Below are 20,142 nucleotides of genomic sequence, written 5' to 3' on the forward strand. Positions count from 1 at the left end.
TCATTGTGATAAAGCAATACCAGTATAATATAAGAAAATAAAAATCCAGAAAGATGACAACTTTCATTACTTGTATTTATTTTCTCTTTATATGTAAACAAATAAATCACTGCTCCATTCTGTGCTTGATAACCAACAGCACAACAGGCAGTTCAAACACGATTGTACAGCACATATCAGGACAAGGACTGTATTAAAGTCAAAACGACACTGTAAAAACAGAAACCAATGCAAGAGTCTCTCTCTTGCTAAAAAGCAAAGTACACAATGCACAGAGGATGGGGTGTGGTTTGAATTTAGAAACTCCTAACATCTAATTGGAATTATCCAGCTGTGCCTCAGGTCGGCCACCAATCTGATTGTTAACATCAGAGAAGTCAGTCTGTTTTCAGATCGTTACATTTGATTGCCAGTTAGCAGAACAGTGGTTTTACAACTCAGTTTCATGACGTTAACATTCGGAATGTTATTGAGTGGGATTCACCTTTGGCACATGAGAGTAATTCTAGCTAAACCAGGAATTTCCAAATTTGTATGTTTGACTGCCTACAGCTTCTGACACTCCACATGCTGTGACAGAAACAATGCCATAATAGGCTAACATTTAATTCATTCAAAAACAAAACAGTATAGGTCTCCATGATGTGCACAACACATCACTCATGAGAGTGAATCAACAAATCCAGTATTGTGGAAATACTGTTCAACAGAATCCAAGTGCAGAAGTTTATTCTTATCTCAACCTTACAAGGATTTTGAAACAAGATTTAATTCCACAATTCAAAAGAGGTTTAGGCTATATTTGAACTGGAAATCAAATGCAGCATATCAAATGCAAAGCAAAAGTTCCAAGATCTTCCAGGAGCAACATCAGTTTCCTTGTCTGGTGGGTCTGCTTCAAGAAATCTCCACAGCTTGACGCAGCTCTTCAAAGAGTGGTGCTAGTTCTTTCTCCAGACTCACAATCAAACCTTTAAAGGCAAAATAAGCAGATTAGCTAAATTTGCAGTTAACCATGCTCTCCTATATGCATCAATATCCATTATGATTTAGGTTACACTCCAGTACAGGGGTGCTGAGAAATTAAACTGAGGTCCCATCTGCCTGTTCAGGTGGACATTACTAAATACCATGACACTATTCGAAAAGAGTGGCATCCTGGCCAACAGTCTTCCAGATAAATTGGTTATTCACCTCCCAGCGCACAAATTTGTTGCTGTGTTCACCTACAAATATATAGTCACTACATTGAACAATAAATACTGTGAAATACATTGAGACGTTTCAATATCAAAGCCCTATCAAATGCAAACATTGTTATTTACACCTTGTTCCAGCAGTTTCTTTTTTAAAGAATGCTGCAGAGTTTCTTAACTACTCTTCTTAGACTTGCAAGTTTAATTCTATCTGAGATTGCTATTGTTTCACATCGATGTGTGAATAGGCCCATTTATGCACACTTAAAACCATGCTATTCAATCCTGTATCTTAATTGCTTGACTAAAGTACACCAGTGCAAATCTAATACAGTTCACCATAGATGTGTGCCTGAACTGAACTTGGCAGGCAGTTAGAATTGGTACATGTGTATGAACACATGGAAAAGCAGCACATCTGGAAATCTGATTTCTGTACAACAACTAACCACAGCTATGATGTTTTATAAGCTTACTGCCACCTCACTGAGTGTGTTACAGGATAGAAGGAAATCACGTTGAGATTTATTCTTACCCAAACAACAACTTGCATTTATATAGCGCCCTTCACTTTCTCTTTGACCGTGCCTTCAGCTCCCCTCTCGACTCTCTACCCCCTCCTTGCTCCCTCCCTTCCCTCCCCTCACCCTGATCATTTCCCCCCTGCTTGGGTCCTGACCCAACTGTCCAGCGCCTTGGGACGTCCTCCCAACGTGAAAGGCGCTCTATAAATGGAATATTGTTGTTGTAGCGTCCCAGAGTGTTTAACAATGCTAGAGTCTGACTCTAAGCCAGGGGGAGGGGGAGTGGAGAGGTTTAGCATGTTTAAAAAAGGTCTTTAGGCGGGATTTGAAGTTGGGGAGGGAAGCAGCAAGGCGGAGAGATTGAGGAAGAGAGTTCCAAAGTTTCGGGGCGTAATGGCTGAAGGCATGGACACCGACGGTGGAGTGGCGGGTACAAGGGACGAACAGGAGGCCAGAGCCGACCAAGTGGAGGCAGCTGGTGAGGGATAAGCAAATCGGAGAGGTAATAGTAATAATAATCCTTGAATTTGATATAGCGCTTTTCACGTCTTCTAGACGTCCCAAAGCGCTTCACAGAATATACTGTAAAGTGAATTGACTGTATATTTGTGGGCGAATGCGGCAGCCAATTGCGCACAGCAATGTCCCACAAACAGTCGTGGATTAAAAATGACCAATTTGTTATTTTTTTTTGGAGGGATTATTATTAGGCTCTGTGTGGAGTAAGGAAACTTGCCCAAGGTTTCGCTCTGCCTGGAATTGAACTCAGGTCTTTCACTTGCGAAGCGAGTGCTCTAACCACTGAGCTACAGGACTCCATGAGGTAGGGAGGTGAGAGGGTATGAAGGGATTTGAAAACGAGTGAGAGGATTTTGAAATTGCTCTGTTTGGTGATTGGGAGCCAGTGGAGCCTGGCAAGGACTGGCGTGATGGGGGTATGAAGTTTTGTGCGGTTGAGAATCCAAGTGGTGGAGTTCTGAATTAGCTGAATTTTGTGTATGGTGTAGCTGGGAAGATCAGCGAGGAGGGCATGGGAATAGTCTAGCCAGGAAATGACAAAGGTGTGGACGAGGGTTTCGGCTTCTTTGGTTGTGAGGTACGGATGGAGGTGGGCAATGTGACAGAGGTGGAAAAAAGCGGTCCTGGTCAGGGAATGGATGTGGGGTAGAAAGGAAAGCTGGGGATCAAATTGGACGGCTAAGTTGTGCACAGTGAGTCTGAAGGAGAGCCCAGGGAGGTTGAGGTCAGACCCGCTGGAGAGAAGATGTTGACGGGAGCCAAAGAGTATGGCTTCCGTCTTGCCGACATTCAACTGCAGGAAATTTTCGCTCATCCAGGCCTTGATATCCATCAAACAAGTTGACAGGACATCAGCAGACTGGGAGTCGCAGCTGGAGAAGTAGATTTAGATGTTATCTTCATACATGTGGAACAAGAACCGACAGCACCCACTGGTTTGTGAAATTGTGGGGGAGGGAGAGGGAACCAATTGCAGTTCTCACATCAAGCACATACATGACTCTGGTTCATAATAATAATAAAAATCCTTGCATTTGATGAAACACTATAACATCAGGAACATCTCAAAGCTCTTCAAAGATTCTGTGAAGTGTAGTGACTGCGTGTAGATGAAAGTAAGCAAATAATTATCAGAAGAGGATAAATGGCACATGTCGATGCTGGGAAATGGTCAAAAATATTTTCAATAGGTACCACTACTCGCTCTTTTTCCATGGTTTCAATCTTGGACAGCCCAGAGGTATCTCTCCAGAATCAATCCAGCCTCCCTCTTCCCTCAAAAAACATGAACACTTTTATAAATGTATTTTCAATATTATTGTGCTGTAAGCACCATTCATTTCTGCATCAACATTTTCCCCATAAACCCATATCGTTAAGACAACTGTAGATTTCAAAGAAAAAATAGCAGCAGAAAGCTTAAAAGGAAGTGTAAGTGTCCCAAAATATCTTTTCTTCAGCTTCCCGTTTCTGTTCTCGTCATTCACAGTATGATCAGCTCAGGTTTGCTCTCACCTTTGAGAGAAACCAACCCAGACACAATCTCACTCTCACATCATAAAATCAAGCAAGTAAATGCTTTATCTGAAATGGGAAACATGTAGGCAAATCAGATTTCAAAGAGGAACTTCAACACCGACCAACTTTAATGTTTATTCTTAATCTTTTTTTGTAGTAGGTGCTTTCCAATTTGTCCGTTTTATCTCTGTATGCAAACTACAGATACGCATGGACAAAAACAAAATATGCATAGAAAAATAACAATGTTTTAAGGCACCCTACAGAGTGTACACTAAAATGTAAACCAGTTTGCAATTTGTGAGGGCAAAACATCCTTAAAATAAGCAAAACATGGTAGTGGAAAACTAAATTTTCTCTAAAAACCCAACAATTTTACATTGATATAGTGCCTTTCACATGAGAAGGATGTCTCAAATAGCTGGGAGAAGGGGAGCTGTCCAAAAGAAAGGTTCTTAAGGTGGGTTTTAGAGTGGGCAGAGTTCAAGTTGTCGGAAACTCATGGTGTGGTGTTGGTCAGAGAGGAATTAAAATTGACAACAGGGAAAAGAGAACTGTAGCTGATCTCTCAAAGAGACACTTTGAAACATATTGACTGTCTCGTAATGCAATACTTTCATATATTTGTTATATTTCAGCAATATCCCCATGATACAAAAGCATATCTTACCACCACTTTAATATGTATAAATAATGACATTAAAATCAGCTTTCACCAATAAGCACTTTTTGGGGGGATGAAAGCCAAAAAACGATTTTCAACTTCCCCAAATTACATTTTTAAAAGACAAATTTGCCGATTTTATTTAGTATCCATGATGGTGCTCACACATCCCGAAACTCTCCTCGCTGCTTCTGGGAAAGCATGAGCAATGCAACATGCTTCCAGGTGAGTACATTTTAGGAATTACCAGAAGCAACAAAAAGCAAGGTTGGCTTTGAGATGTATGCGTTATAAGACATCATTCTTTGGAGTGAAAATAAATCAATCAGATTTGTTTCCATGATCTGTGATGGTACTCTGTTTTTTTAAAAACCACAACGTTAATGTTTACTTAGTACCTGGCTTGATCTAGCGTTTTTTGATGTTCTAAAATAATCCCTATTTTCACAGAATGTCATTGTTTTCATCTCAATCTCTCCTCCCCCAATTTTAATTGTCTTTCTATATACACCAGCACGAACAGTTTGTCATGTTTACCTAATCATTGAGATAGATTAACAATGTACTATAGCCGGAATTGGTTACTATACAACAATTACAGAAAGCTCTGGAGATGATTCACTAGTTTTACCTGTGTTAGCGTTACTGCTGGCTATGAAGCTAACCACCAAAGGCAATCTATTAAACTGGACAACCTAGGAAAGAACAATAAAACAATCAAAACAAAATCTGATTAAGAAGTTTGCAAATAATAATTTTGTGAGACTTTATCTAGTTGATAAATGCAGTAAATACAGCTTTAAACAGGTTAGATTGCAGCAATAAGCATTTTAAACTGACTGTTCTGGCCCAGGCTTTGGTATGAGGTTGGTGCACTTCCACACAATGGAGGATAAATATCTGCCAACTACATTTGCCTGCTGGAGGGGGTGGTTCCATTTTTGTGGAAACCCATCACCATCCTTAACAGTACCCAAATCAAACTTGTGCACGTCACCGACACAAACAAATTCCTGTGAATGTAACGGACACTTTCTCCTCAGAGGGAGATATTCTGCTTAGCCAATTCCAGAGAGTAGTAGGCACAAATTGTGAGCTTGCCTTTGAAAGTATTGTCTGGGGTCCATTATAATAATAATAATAATCCTTGCATTTGATATAGCGCTTTTCACGTCTTCTAGACGTCCCAAAGCGCTTCACCGTAAAGTGAATTGACTATATTTGTGGGCGAACGCGGCAGCCAATTGCGCACAGCAATGTCCCACAAACAGTCGTAGATTGAAAATGACCAATTTATTATTGTTTTGTTTTTTTGGAGGGATTATTATTAGGCTCTGTGTGGAGTAAGGAAACTTGCCCAAGGTTTCGCCCTGTGCCTGGAATTGAACTCAGTTCTCTCGCTTGCAAAGCGAGTGCTCTAACCACTGAGCTACAGGACTCCACATTATGGTACACATTGAGGTTTCATTCTGTATGATGTTGATTTTTGCCACTCCTCACTGAAAACAATACTGAAAAACTGTATCACTTTCAGCCCCCAACTCCCGAGCTTTGGAAAAGCTGTAAATACTAGGGTCTCCTTCTCCAATTTTTGAAAATCCATTCGGGGAAACGTAACCATTCCTCACACACCATTTTTGAGCAACATTTCAGAATGCAGTTCCAAAGCTTGCCACAGGTCCAAGGAAAGCTTCATTGTTTTTAAACAAACCTCTCCCCTATAAGTCTGGTAAAATTGAGAAATATGTTTTTGTCTATGCCTTGAATGTTGTATTCTACTGCAATAGAGGTACATTCAATCAGAATGAAACCAATCAAAATTTTACTCCCATGCAACCTTCAAAAGGGGAATCACAAGGGACAATGTTTGATCCAAAGTACATACATACACAAAATAGGGGAAAGGTGAGAAAGAATGATGAGAAGGAAATACGTAATGCTCTACACCCTTTCAATTTGAAGTCTGCATTAATGTAACATGAACGCCTTTACCTGGTAAGTATTGTAATAGCATATGATGCTCTTGTTTTTTGAGAGTCCCAGCTTGCTTCCTTGATCTGTGGCTAGGGCAAAGGTGGAGAGGAATCCAGGCCTGAGTGCATGCTCTGGGGCATTATCATTAGCAACTGAAACAAAGTAATCCATATCAACAATCATTACCTTACTATTTTGTTGGCAAGATGTATGATTTTGTCCAGAGTTTGCTGGGTCTAATACACTGAATGCATCTAGTGTTAACAATGCTGCAAATCTCTTCCCCCACCACACCCATGAAAGCGAATCAATATTAAGGGAGAGTTAACTATACTCTGTGCTTTCAGAGTGCTGCTATGGGGCCTTCCTTCATTGCTAAACTATATTGGTTAAAGTTACTGCAGCATAACTACTAATGGTTCTGAGCACAGCACAGGGCAAAAANCATGAATATTTTGAAATTCTTACTAATTCAGCATCCAAGGCTGCACTCTCCACCTCTCAAAGCCAGTCAGGAACCTCGGCGTTTTGTTCGACCCTGAGCTGTCCTTTCTCCCTCACATCCGCACCACAACTGGCACCGCCTTCCATCACCTCCGGAATATCGCCAGATTACGGCACTACCTCACCCCTCACGCCGCTGAAACCCTGGTCCACGCCTTTGTCACCTCAAGGCTGGACTATGGGAACTCTCTCCTCGCCGGCCTTCCCGGCACCTCCCTCCACACTGCAGGTCATTCAGAACTCTGCAGCTCGTGTACTGTCCCGCACCAGGCTTCGCGACCACATCACTCCCACCCTCGCTCACCTCCACTGGCTCCCCATCCCCCAGAGGATTGATTTCAAGATCCTCATCCTCACCTACAAGGCCATTCACGGCCTTGCTCCCTCCTACCTCTCCGACCTACTATCCCCCTACTTACCTGCCCGTAACCTCCGTTCCTCTGGCTCCGGTCTGCTCCACATCCCCCGCCCCAACCGCCCTACCATCGGTGGTCGGGCCTTCAGCCTCTCAGCCCCCAGGCTCTGGAACTCCATCCCCCAGTGCCTTCGCCGCTTCCTCCCTTTCCTCCTTCAAGGCCGGTCTCAAAACCTTTCTCTTTGACCGTGCCTTCAGCTCCCCTCTCGACTCTCTTCCTCCTCCTCGCTCCCTCCCTTCCCTCCCCTCACCCTGACCATTTCCCCCCTCCTCTCTCCCTCCCTTCCCTCCCCTCACCCTGCTCGGGTCATGACCCAACTGTGCAGCGCCTTGGGACGTCCTCCTGACGTGAAAGGCGCTCTATAAATGGAATCTTGTTGTTGTTGTTGTAATTAAACCCATTCAGAGGTAATCAATTACCTTTGATGATACACAACTGTAAATTAACATTCACACTGAATTTATTGGATAAATAACTGAGGTCAGATTAACGTTGGCTATATTATAATCTTAAAAAATCTTCATGAATACACAAAGCCAAAGTGGGCACCATTTCAATGGCTTTAATTCCTGTGCTTTGAAAGACTAAAAGTTGTGGTGAATGTTGAACCCTGTTATTATATGAATCAAGTACAATTCATTTTGATCCGTATTCTTGCTTTAATTGTTCACACGCTGTATTTTGTACACATAGAAGATTAAGAGAAAATCTATATTAAACATAATGGAAAACTGCCATACTGCAGATACTGATGTTTACAAGATCAAAATCAAGAAAAATGTTTAAGATACTTGAAATTACCTTTAATTACAGGTACTCCATCTCTGTCAGACACTACAATGGCATGGAGACCCTCAACACTATAAAACAATAAAAACACAATTATTCACAACAATCTATTTCAGCATCTATGTGGTTCTATTTTTACTGAAAATTTAAATTAAATTGAAAAATATCTGTGAAGCAATCAAATCATAGGAGAACTCCAACACCAACCAATTTCGATGTTTATTCTTAATCTTTTTTGTGGTAGGTGCTTTACAATAATAATAATAATAATCCCTCCAAAACCAAAAACAATAATAAATTGGTCATTTTCAATCTACGACTGTTTGTGGGACATTGCTGTGCGCAATTGGCTGCCGCGTTCGCCCACAAATATACAGTCAATTCACTTTACAGTGTGTTCTGTGAAGCACTTTGGGACGTCCTCCCGACGTGAAAAGCACTATATCAAATGCAAGGATTATTATTGTTATTATTACAATTTGTCTGTTTAATCTCTGTATGGAAACTACAGATATGCATGGACAAAAACAAAAGAATATGTATAGAAAAATAACAATGTTTTAAAGCACCCCAAGTGTAAACTAAAATGTAAACCAGTTTACAATTTGCGAGTGCAAAACATCCTTAAAATAAGCAAAACGTGGTAGTGGAAAACTAAACATTTCTCTAAAAACAACAATTTTACATTGATATAGTGCCTTTCACATCAGAAGGATATTTCAAATAGCTGGGGGCAGGGGAGCTGTTCAAAAAGGTGTCCAAAAGAAAAGTTCTTAAGCTGGGCTTTAGAGTGGGCAGGTTTCAAGCCTTTGGAAAGTCATGGTGTGGTGTTAGTTGGGGAGGAATTAAATTACTGAGATACAAATGGGATACCTGCATTTAAAATGTCAATGTCAAATTGCAAAATACTTAGAATATTCAATATTTTAATACTGGCAGTACGGCCAGAATCAGAAATAAGTTATTCTTAGAAATAAACACTCATAGAACTACAGTATTTTTCCTTTCTGTCCTCCAGAATATGCTTTTAGTATGATTCCCTACAGTTTTATCAGGCCACATAAATTAAGACTAAAATTCAAGTTCATAGTTTTCAACTCTTACAATTCATTCATTTTCCAGCAGCTACTCCCCTCAGTTTACATTTGAAAAGAAATCATCTGTGAACACAGTTCCAGCAGAAAGTAGTAGTTGATATATTTGCAATTTGCATCAAAAATGTCAACCGTCTATTTACAAGATCAAAGACTGCTCTGAATTTATAAGCCATGCAAGGTTCTCAATTCATGCTGTAATACTCAAAAATGAAATCAGATAAGGAACTCGCATTACTGTGAAGCAGAGTAGAACTGATCACTCTGCTTCACAGGAAAATTTTCATTTTAATAAGCTTACCTGGGCAACTGTTTATAAAGGTACCGCTTCAAATCCTGTACAACAGAGAGAACAAATCTTACATTTCCTGCATAGATAAACACAACTATGCATTTCAAAATTGATTGCAGCTTCAAATAAATAAAAATGAAAAAATAATCCCTTGATTTCGTTCAGCACTTTATCACATCGAAACATTGCAAAGTGCTTCAAATAATCAGTTACTTTAAAGTGTAGTCGCTATGGTTTGTGTGGACGAAAGCAGCAGCTAATCTTCACCAGCAATGTCCCATAAGCAGCACAAGATGAATGACCAACTGATCATTTTATGGTTTTGAAAACAAATTGCACATCTAGACAGTAACATAAAGGCAATTTGTTTTAAAAAAGCATCAACTGGGAATATCTCCATTTCCTAACCTTTAAGTCATAAAATGTGGAGATTCACAGTATTCAGTTGCTGAAATAATAAAGGGTTTACAAAAGGACCTGGACATCCATTGTGTATCTACTTCCCTGCAGTATTTGCATAACTGTCGTGTTATGTTTGGGTTTTCACACAGACAATAATTCCTTGTTATTCCAGTCAAGAGATAAAGGCAAAGTAAATAAGACAGTCTGGCAGTTTAAGCAATAAGATACTGGAAAAGGCAAGTTGGTACTGCATTTGGTTAGAATGGGAGATGGTCAATTGTAGCCACAGCTGTGCAGATCTGGCAAAGGTCTTCCACAAAGTAGCTGAACGTGCAATTACTAAAAAAAAACAGTTATCTAGCATCTTTAAACTGCTAGGTTTTTTGAAATCGTAACGTTTATACAGCCCTTCCTTTGATATACATTGAGACAGGGTGAAAGGTTGGGCACTCCTGGTAATGTAACAAGTCTATTTTAAACAGAAGTTGGGAATTTTCTATGGGAGCACTTTTGTGCCCTAACTGGAAAAAGAAAATTAGCCTTTGGGCTGTCTTGCTCATAGGACCAAATTCAAGATCCTCGTCCTCACTTTCAAGGTCATCCATGGCCTTGCCCCCTCCTACCTCTCTGACCTGCTGACTCCCCACCAACCTGCCCACTCCCTCCGTTCAGCGGGATCCGGTTTGCTCCATGTCTCCTGCCTGACCCACCCTAACGTCGGTGGCCGGGCTTTCAGCCTCTCTGCCCCCACACTCTGGATCTCCTTCCCTTCGCTTCCTCCCTTGCCTCTTTCAAGGCCTGTCTCAAGACCCTTCTCTTCGATCATGCTTTCAGTCGCCCTCCCACCTCTTTGCCTTCCCTCACCCCTACCCCACCCCTGCCCCATGATCGGGTCCTGACCCCTGACTGTCCAGCACTTTGGGACATCCTCCCGACATGAAAGGCGCTCCATAAATGTAATTTTGTTGTTGTGTTGTTGTTGCTGCAGTGTAATAGAGATCCCACCCTCATTTGATGTCAAAAAAGATATCAATGAGCTGCTCCAATGAACAGGTTCTTTAAAATTCAGCAGCAGCTCAAGCAAGGACAAATGAGTAATAGAGTATTGAATATTTATATTCTAAAAGTATGATGGTTTCATAGCATCCAATGTCAATTGTTTACTAGCCAACTTGCTGTCTGAACATGAAAGGCACCATACAAATGCAATTTGATGTTGTTGTTGTCAGTTTCTTTGATAGCTATTCATCAGGATCAAAAAGTCAAGTGTCTGTCCATATGTTGCAGCAATTCAATTCAAAGTCAGATTTCATTCACCATTCTCTCTCTCTCTGTTGTGCTCTCTCACACAGCCATTCAGAAAGTTTTACTTGGAATTGTTACGCAGAATGGTCATATAACAAATCGAAAGGAAAGTAGAATCCACTCAGTCAGAAAGCTTCAGTTTTGTATGTAGCACCGGAGATGACAGGTGAATTTCTGTTTGTACTTCACAAATAAAGCAGGCCTTAGCAGTAGGAACATATCAACAACAACAAAACTATATTTATAGAGCGCCTTTCACGTTGGGAGGACGTCCCAAAGCGCTGAACAGTCAGGTGTCGGGGCATGTGCATGGGGGAGGGGTGGTGTAGGGGTGAGGGAAGGCAGAGAGGTGGGGGGGCGACCGAATGCACGATCGAAGAGAAGGGTTTTTAGACCGGCCTTGAAGGAGGCAACCTGGTGCGTGAGAGTACACGAGCTGCAGAGTTTTGGATGATCTGCAGTTTGTGAAGGGAAGAGTTGGGAAGGCCGATGAGGAGGGAGATTCCGTAGTCGAGTTTTGCTGTAACGAATGCATGGGTGAGGGTTTTGGCAGGGGTGAGACAGTTGTGGAGACTGGCAATGTTGCGGAGGTGGTAGCCAGTGCCAGTCATGGCGCGGATGTGGGGGAGAAAGGACAGTTCAGGACTGAACAAGATTGAACAAGATACCCAGGTTCCTGACTGACTTAGTGAGGTTGAGTGTGCGGCCGTGGAGGCTGATGCTGCCGGCGCCTGAGGTGCGGAGGCGCTGGCGCAAGCCAATTAGGGGGGGCCTTGGTCTTGCTGACGTTGAGTTGGAGAAAGTTGGCCCTCGTCCAGGACTTGATGTCGGACAGGCAGTCGGTCAGGACGTCAGTAGTCCTGGAGTTGAGGGTGGAGGCAGAGAGATAGAGTTGGGTGTCATCCGCATACATGTGGAAATTTACCTCATGTCTGCGGATGATGTCACCAAGGGGGAGCATGTAGAGGGTGAAGAGGAGGGGAACGAGGACAAAGCCCTGAGGAACACCGCATGAGACAGTGCGGGGGCTGGAGAAGCCGTTAGCTGAGACGAAGTGGAGGCAGTGAGAAAGATAGGACCTGAACCAGTCAAGGACAGAACCCTGAAGGTTGAGGTGGGAGGAGAGGCGGTGGAGGAGGATTGAGTGGTCCACGGTGTCAAAGGCGGAGGAGAGGTCGAGGAGGACGAGGAGGCAGAGGGAGCCCTGGTCACACATGGTCAGGATGTCGTTTGTGACCTTGACCAGAGCAGTTTCCCTGCTGTGGAGTCCTGTAGCTCAGTGGTTAGAGCATTCACTTTGCAAGTGAGAGACCTGAGTTCAATTCCAGGCACAGGGCGAAACCTTGGGCAAGTTTCCTTACTCCACACAGAGCCTAATAATAATCCCTCCAAAAAAACAAAACAATAATAAATTGGTCATTTTCAATCTACAACTGTTTGTGGGACATTGCTGTGCACAATTGACTGCCGCGTTCGCCCACAAATATACAGTCAATCCACTTTACAGTGTGTTCTGTGAAGCGCTTTGGGACGTCCTCCTGACGTGAAAAGCGCTATATAAAATGCAAGGATTATTATTATTATTAAACCCGATTGGAGGAGTTCATGGAGGGAGTGAGAGGAGAGGAAAGAGCAAAGTTGGGAGGCAACGACTCTCTCAAGGACCTTGGATAGGAAGGGGAGATTTGAGATGGGCCGGAAGCTAGATAGCTGTGATGGGTCAAGAAAATCACTGCATGTGTGCAATGTACAAGGAAGGACTTGCACAGGCCACTATCTTTTGGGTAATGTTTCAGAAAGCAAACATTTTTAACAATGCTGTGCTCATTAAACATGTTACCATTCAGATAGCCTGGCAGTACAGCAGATTGGAACTACACTCAATTTCCGTTTAGTTAGCAACATATGACTTACATCTGCCATGTTCGTCTGAGGTTTCCACACAAACGAGTCTAATTCTGAAATAAAACAAAACAGAGCTAAAATGCAGAAGAATAAGTATGAGCAGTCTCCAAAACCACTTACTACTCCACAAATGTTGTTTTAGAGATGGCCATACATTGTAAATCATTTGAAAAACAATGAAATATCAAGAGCACAAACATACAAGGGGTCCCAATTCTGAAAAATGCTGCACTATTTCCACAGAACAGAATAGGTTCAATAATTTTAAAGTCGTAAATCAATAACAAAACAAAGTGCTTAATGAGGAAAGACAGCATCAACCAGTGAGTGTGCATTTTACTGCGCTTTCTCTCCTCTACCGCCAGATTGCTCAATGCTCTCAGCCTATCCCATAGATAGCCTTGGTACTTTAAACAATTTTTATGATTATTAAGGAGCCTGTTGTTTAATTGCTTCTTTGTTACGCAGAAGTTTTTTTTTGGCTTGGTTGCAAGCAAAGTAGAGCAGGCATCATAAACCCAGGTTCCCATTCTACATTGCTGTATGCTCCCAGCAGTTGGCCCAGGACATGTTAGTGATTAACAACAGATTGACCATAAAAAAATTTCCCCAATTCTATTGTTTCTGTTTCTATTACATGACATGGCACAACATTTTGTGACCAAAAATCTAGCCTCAAGAAGAATTTAAACGGAGTTACCCTGAATTGGCAAGCATCACTCACTGGAACACCAATCACCAATTTCAGATTTAAAACCTGAACTAATTTATTGTGCACCAATTTTAAAATAATAATAGCTCCATATAATTAGTTTTAAGTCTACTCCTTTTACAATGAACACCTAACATGTCCATGATGTTTGACAGGTCTAATGTCCTTCCAAAAAAAATACAAAGAAGAAGCAGTGCACTATGCATCTTACAGACAGGAGGATTGTGAATATCGGATAAACTTAAGAGTTAAAGCTAAATGAAGGGCTAAATGAAGAATTGATTCCCCAAATACATAAGTATAATAATGAGTGCATCCAATTCTCTTCTTTTCAGTAAATTCAGGGTGAGCCTATAATGGGATTTTCCAACTGAACTTATTGATAGAGAATCAACCAGTAGATCTCTATCTGTGACCAGCATTTGAGTTTCCAGGTGGAAGGGAAGAAAAGAGAACAACAAAGTTAAGAATATTGCCTACAGTTGAATACTTTTACTACTTTTCCATTTTGGATACAAACATGCTTACTCTGAATTACAACAATGGACCTTCCCTCAGTATAAATCAATGTGAGAGGCTATTGAGAAGAAAGTTTCACTGGAACTTTCCTTTTGTTAGTTGTTAGTTAAATTTTTTTGAAGAAAAGTGGGATTCATTTAAAAAAATAAACATTGTTGTGCACAAATTTGTCTTCTGCATTCGCCCACAAAACATACAATCACTGCACTTTGCAGTATATCCTGTGAAGCGCTTGGAAGATCCTCCCAACGTAAAAGATGTTATAACAAGGAATATTGTACATGGGTAACAGCAGTACACATGTGATGAGCTGCATGGCCTTTTTCTGTGCTGAAAATCTCCACATTTCTTTAAATGCAAGAGCTACAGAACGTTTGAGGGACTACTTTGTATTAAAGAACATAAGTCATGATTTATCATTCATGCTGAGTATCTACAGAATAAGAGCTTCCAAGAGTGACTGGAAATAGGAAACATAAATCAGTTCTCAATCTCTGAATTAAAAGCAATAACACCCTTGTATTATAGAATAGAATAAAAATAGTGGAAATGCACCATCAACCCCATCCTCGATCAGCTCCACTGGCTCCCCATTCCCAGCAGATCAAATTCAAAATTCTCATCTTCAATTACAAATGTCTATGCCTTGCCTCACCCTACCTCTGCAACCTAGTCATTCCCTCTGCTCATCAAACGCTGTCTGTTTCATGTTCACCCACTGTAGCCTTGGGACATCCACCGGACGTGAAAGGCACTTTACAAATGTAATTACGTTGCTGTTGTTGGCTCCCCATCACCAAATGGATCGACTTCAAGATCAAATACAGTCAATTCACTTTACAGTGTGTTCTGTGAAGCGCTTTGGGACGTCCTTCCGGCGTGAAAAGCGCTATATCAAATGCAAAGATTATTATATTATTATCCTCACACTTGTGTTCAAATCCCTTCACAAAGTGTGGTTTGACCCATTTTTTCCCTCAGATTTCTCAACTTTACTTCCACTTCCCCATCCAACTCCGATTTGCCTCCCCACGCCACTTTCATCTGCTCCCTTTCAAACACTACTTCTTCTAAAATCCCTGCGGCCATCACAGAGTATGATACCTTCTGGACAGTCTGATAGTTTCAGTCTATGTTAGCCTGGGAATCCTCAGCAAAGCATCCCACAGTAAACGTCACTGGATTTTTCACAGCAGCCCATGAGCTGCCTTATTCCTCTTTCCCACCGCAAGACTCATTTACCTTGAAATTCTCCTCCAAGAATCACTTCATCTCACTATTACTCTGCACCTTAAAAANCTCTTTTGGTCAATAACCTTCAATGTCCATTCTCATTTTTCACTACAACATGCCAAACTCTTTAAGATGTTCTTTTTTGGGAGACCATAGCTTTAATATGCATGTGTAAAACATGTATCCTTACCTAAATGTCACCAACCAATTCAGTACTTATGTATCTGTTAACATTAATCATATAAAATCTGACATACATAACTTTACCCAAGTCATATATTATACGATTTATGCAAATTTGCCATAACTCATACTGTGCATAAGTCATACTGTGTTAAATGTTATTGTCCCAACTGATACGACTTATGTGAATTTTACTGTATCAACAACAATAACAAATTGGATTTGTATAGCACCCTTCACGCAGGTAGTATCTCAGAGCCTTTAAAGGGTAAGTTACTCACCTTATATCTAAATATATATATGATCTCAAAGTATTGCAATAATAATCCTTCCAAAACAATAATTGGTCATTTTCAATGGTACAAGGATTATTATTATTTACACGAATGGTGTAAATGGTGTATATAAGTTATTGTTGTTGTCTTGAGACTAAACACAAACTACCATCGAAGTACTTTATGTAACATGGCAAAGGAAAAGAAATAGATGAAAAAATGGGGGCAGGTAGCTTACTAATTAAGCTAATTATTTTTGGTCAGCCGGGTGCCTGACACATGCGGAAACCCACCGCCAGGCTGGGCTTTAAAATATTCAAACCTGGCAGAGTACCACATGTACACCATTTACACGTGGAAATTCCCCAGTGTCTGGAATGGAATGCGCACTCTCTTCCTGGTGGGAGAGGCGGGACACACCCCGCTGACCCAATTCCATGTTGGCCAGAGCCCAGGCTTGTAAACCCCAGAGTGCGTGTAGTGTTGCTGCTGGAGCTTAACAAACTAAACCTGCACAGAGGGGTCACCATCGAGAGAAGGGTCTGGCCAGCTCCCCGCTGTTTGTTCAAGCCAGGACCAGTCCCCCCATCACTGGGTGTTTGGGCTCAGTGGGGTTTACTGGGGGGGGAGACACTAGGGGGGAGGGGTTGACACGGGGGGGGAGGGGGGACATGGGGTGGGAGGGGGGTCACTGGGGGGGAGGGGGGGTCACTGGGGGGAGGGGGGTCACTGGGGGGAGGGGGGTCAAGGGGGGAGGGGGGGTCACGGCGGGGAGGGAGGGTCACTGGGGGGGGGAGGGGGTCACGGGGGGGGGAGGGGGTCACTGGGGGAGGGGTCACTGGGGGGAGGGGTCACTGGGGGAAGGGGGGTCACGGGGGGGGAGGGGGTCACGGGGGGGAGGGGGTCACGGGGGGGGGGCGGGGGGTCACGGGGGGGGCGGGGGGTCACGGGGGGCGGGGGGTCACGGGGGGGGCGGGGGGTCACGGGGGGGGGGAGGGGGTCACGGGGGGGGAGGGGGTCACGGGGGGTGGGGGGGTCACGGGGGGGTGGGGGGGGGTCACGGGGGGGGTCACTGGGGGGAGGGGGGGTCACGGGGGGCGGGGGGGGTCACGGGGGGGAGGGTCACGGGGGGAGGGGGTCACGGGGGGGTGGGGGTCACGGGGGGTCACGGGGGGGGAGGGGGTCACGGGGGGGAGGGGTCACGGGGGGTCACGGGGGGGATGATCGAGTACGATCTGCCTCTGGGAGTCACGTGACGAGCGGCCGCTTTGTTTTCTGTCAAACGAACCGCGGTGTTGGCGGCCCTGGAGCCCGGGAGCCGCCCACAGGCCCAGGGGCAGGGCCGGGGGCAGGGCGGGGGGCGGCGGCGCTCGGGGCCCGCCCGCACTGCGGGACACGGGGAGGGTTGTGTTGGGGATGGCCTCCCCGCTCTCTCCTCCCCTGTGGGCCGCGGGGTCGCCTCTTACCGGAGCTCCCGTCACCCCGGCCAGCAGCTCCCCGCACGCATGCGCACCGCCGCCGCACTGTCACCTGACCGACTGACCGGGGGGGGGCTACCCACAATCCCCCGCGCCGGACTTCCGGCTCTGACGCACAGTGACGGGAGTGTCCGCCGATGGGGACCGTCCCTCGGGGGCACCAGATGGCGTCAAACCGTATCCCGGGGTCGTGTGGCGAGTGTGTAGCTCAGCGGCGCTGCAGCAGCTGCTGCTGGGGACGCCCTGTTGGCTCAGTTGGTCGCACTCTCACCTAATGAGTCAGAAGGTGTTGTGGGTTCGGACCCCCACGTTGCGGCTTTGATCTCACGTCCAGTCAGTGAGAGAGGATCAGCGCAAAACCTTCTGCAGGTCAAGTCCCCCTCCTCCACACGCCTCTGGTTTACCAGCGCTTTGGGGCGTCCCCCCCCCCGACGTGAAAGGCGCTCTACAAATGTCATTTTGTTGTTGTTGTACCTAACAGTACCGGTTGTTATAATAATAATAATAATAATAATCCTTGCATTTGATATAGCGCTTTTCAGGTCTTCTCGATGTCTCAAAGCGCTTCACAGAATAGGCTGTAAAGTGAATTGACCGTATAATTTGTGGGTGAAGCGCGGCAGCCAATTGCGCACAGCAGTGGCCCACAAACGGTCGTGGATTGAGTGGCCAAATTTTTTTTTTCTTGAGGGATTATTATCAGGCGCGTGGAGTTAGGGAACTTGCCCAAGGTTTCACTCTGCCGGGAATCGAACCCAGGTCTCTCGCTTGCATGACGAGTGCCCTAACCACTGCACTACAGGACTCCACAACTGGATCAATTAAAAAATTAAGAAAATATTTCTGCTCATAGGGGTGAAATGTATAAGCAGTCAGATTGAGTTGTGCAATGACAGCTGTAAAGAAAAATGATCTGTGTATTCCAAGGAAGACTGGAATTCTCTCAACTCAAACCCACCTCTGTAATCAGCGCAGATCATGAATGTTAATATTGAGTCCAATGCCTATTTTTGATGCAGTTTAATATTGTAGAGGTGGTCTGAAATTCTTGATACCTCATTGAAGATCAAATCTATGAAAAGCACAAGCTACCTTGTGTCCACGTCATACACACACCCTGATTTGAACATTACACACTGCAAAGGCTGCACTAGAAGGTCAGTATTTACATATTGTTAGTCGATTGGCGGATCGTTTTTCCGTGGGTAATAATCCCTTTTAAAAAATGTGGTCACTCAATCCATGACTTTGTGGGACACTGCTGTGTGCAATTGGCTGCCACGTTTCGCCCATAAAATATAGTCAATACACTTTGCAGTATATTTTTTGAAGCATCTCAACAACATGATAAAGTGCTATATCAAATGCAAGGATTATTTTTATTATTAATAGCTGTATTTCACTGACGGTATATCTGTTTTAGAATTTTATTGATCTTGCTCAGTTTGTTGCTGAACTCAAGACAGAGCAAATTTAGCCAGGGACACAATATCTCATCCGGGGACTGTCCCTGGAAATCAGGAACTTATGGTCGTCCTGTCATAGACGGTTTTCAGCCTAACTGCCTCCGTTGTCTGGAACTCCATCCTGGAGTACCACCAACTCGCTCCCTCCCTCACCTCATTCAAAAAACATCTTGAAATCCACCTCTTTGACCGCGCTTTCGGTTATCTTTCCCCTTCTCAGCTCATACCCCAACCAGCATTGTCAAGCACTGATGGACATTTTTCTGACATGAAAGGTGCTATATGAATGTAAATTGTATTGCACTGTATGTCAAGTACTTACAAAACATAATAATAATCTTTGCATTTGCTAATCAGTAGCACCTTTCACATCAAGACATCTCAAAGCGCTTCACAGGAGTTACTGTAAAGTGTAGGTACTGTATTTTGTAGGCAAACAGCAGCCAATTTGTGATAACCTGTAAAATACCCAGTAATTGTGTATTTTGTAGTTGAACGCAGAAGCGATTTTGCACACAGCAATGTCCCACAAACAGCCATGAAGTGAATGACTCATTTTGTTTAGGGGATTGTTGGTCAGGCACTTTGAATAAAAACTTCTCTTTTCAAATTGTGTCAGGGGATCTTTAATGTCCACCTAAACAGACTGGACACCCGGCTAACATTTCATTTGAAGGGTAGCGCCTTTGACAATCCAGCAGTCCCCAACACCAGATGTCAGCCCAGACTGTTAAGTTCAAAGTTACAACGTGGAACTTGAACCCCCAACCTTCTGACTCAGGCCAGAGTGCTATGAGCTGAGCCGGGCTGACAACATAAAGTGATTGATCAATTATTTCCAGAGGATTGTTGGCTAGGGCACCAGGAGAAACTCACTTCTCTTTGAATAGTGCTGTGGGATCTTAAACATTGACCTAAATAGGTAGATGTGACGGAAGTGGATGTTAAAGAAGACCACAGGACTATTCACACTATTCAAGTGGTTTGCTGGTGAACAGCAACAACAAAAATAAATGTTTCCTGTTGTACTTGTCTCAAAGAATCGAGCAAACAGAAAATAAGCTTATTTGTGGTGGTTTACAATCCATTTCCTTTTCAAATCCATTTACAGTGGCCTGGCTGACACCTACATTGACAGGTTGTTTCCACTGAAGACCTGAACCTGTTCAGGAAG

At 43.5% G+C, this 20,142-nt stretch overlaps 1 protein-coding gene across 1 annotated transcript; it reads right to left on the bottom strand.

Moving 5' to 3' along the window:
- Window positions 1-68: 68 nt before the first annotated feature.
- Window positions 69-17,535, bottom strand: lamtor3 (late endosomal/lysosomal adaptor, MAPK and MTOR activator 3). The gene is given in 7 exon segments (NM_001292845.1): window positions 69-971; window positions 5,053-5,116; window positions 6,414-6,547; window positions 8,117-8,175; window positions 9,500-9,534; window positions 13,112-13,155; window positions 17,491-17,535. Coding segments are annotated over 6 exon segments (375 nt in total). The 5' UTR covers window positions 13,121-13,155; window positions 17,491-17,535; the 3' UTR covers window positions 69-897.
- Window positions 17,536-20,142: the final 2,607 nt, after the last annotated feature.

The sequence above is a fragment of the Callorhinchus milii genome, unplaced genomic scaffold (assembly GCF_018977255.1).
Source record: "Callorhinchus milii isolate IMCB2004 unplaced genomic scaffold, IMCB_Cmil_1.0 Scaffold1, whole genome shotgun sequence".
Classification (NCBI taxonomy): domain Eukaryota; kingdom Metazoa; phylum Chordata; class Chondrichthyes; order Chimaeriformes; family Callorhinchidae; genus Callorhinchus; species Callorhinchus milii.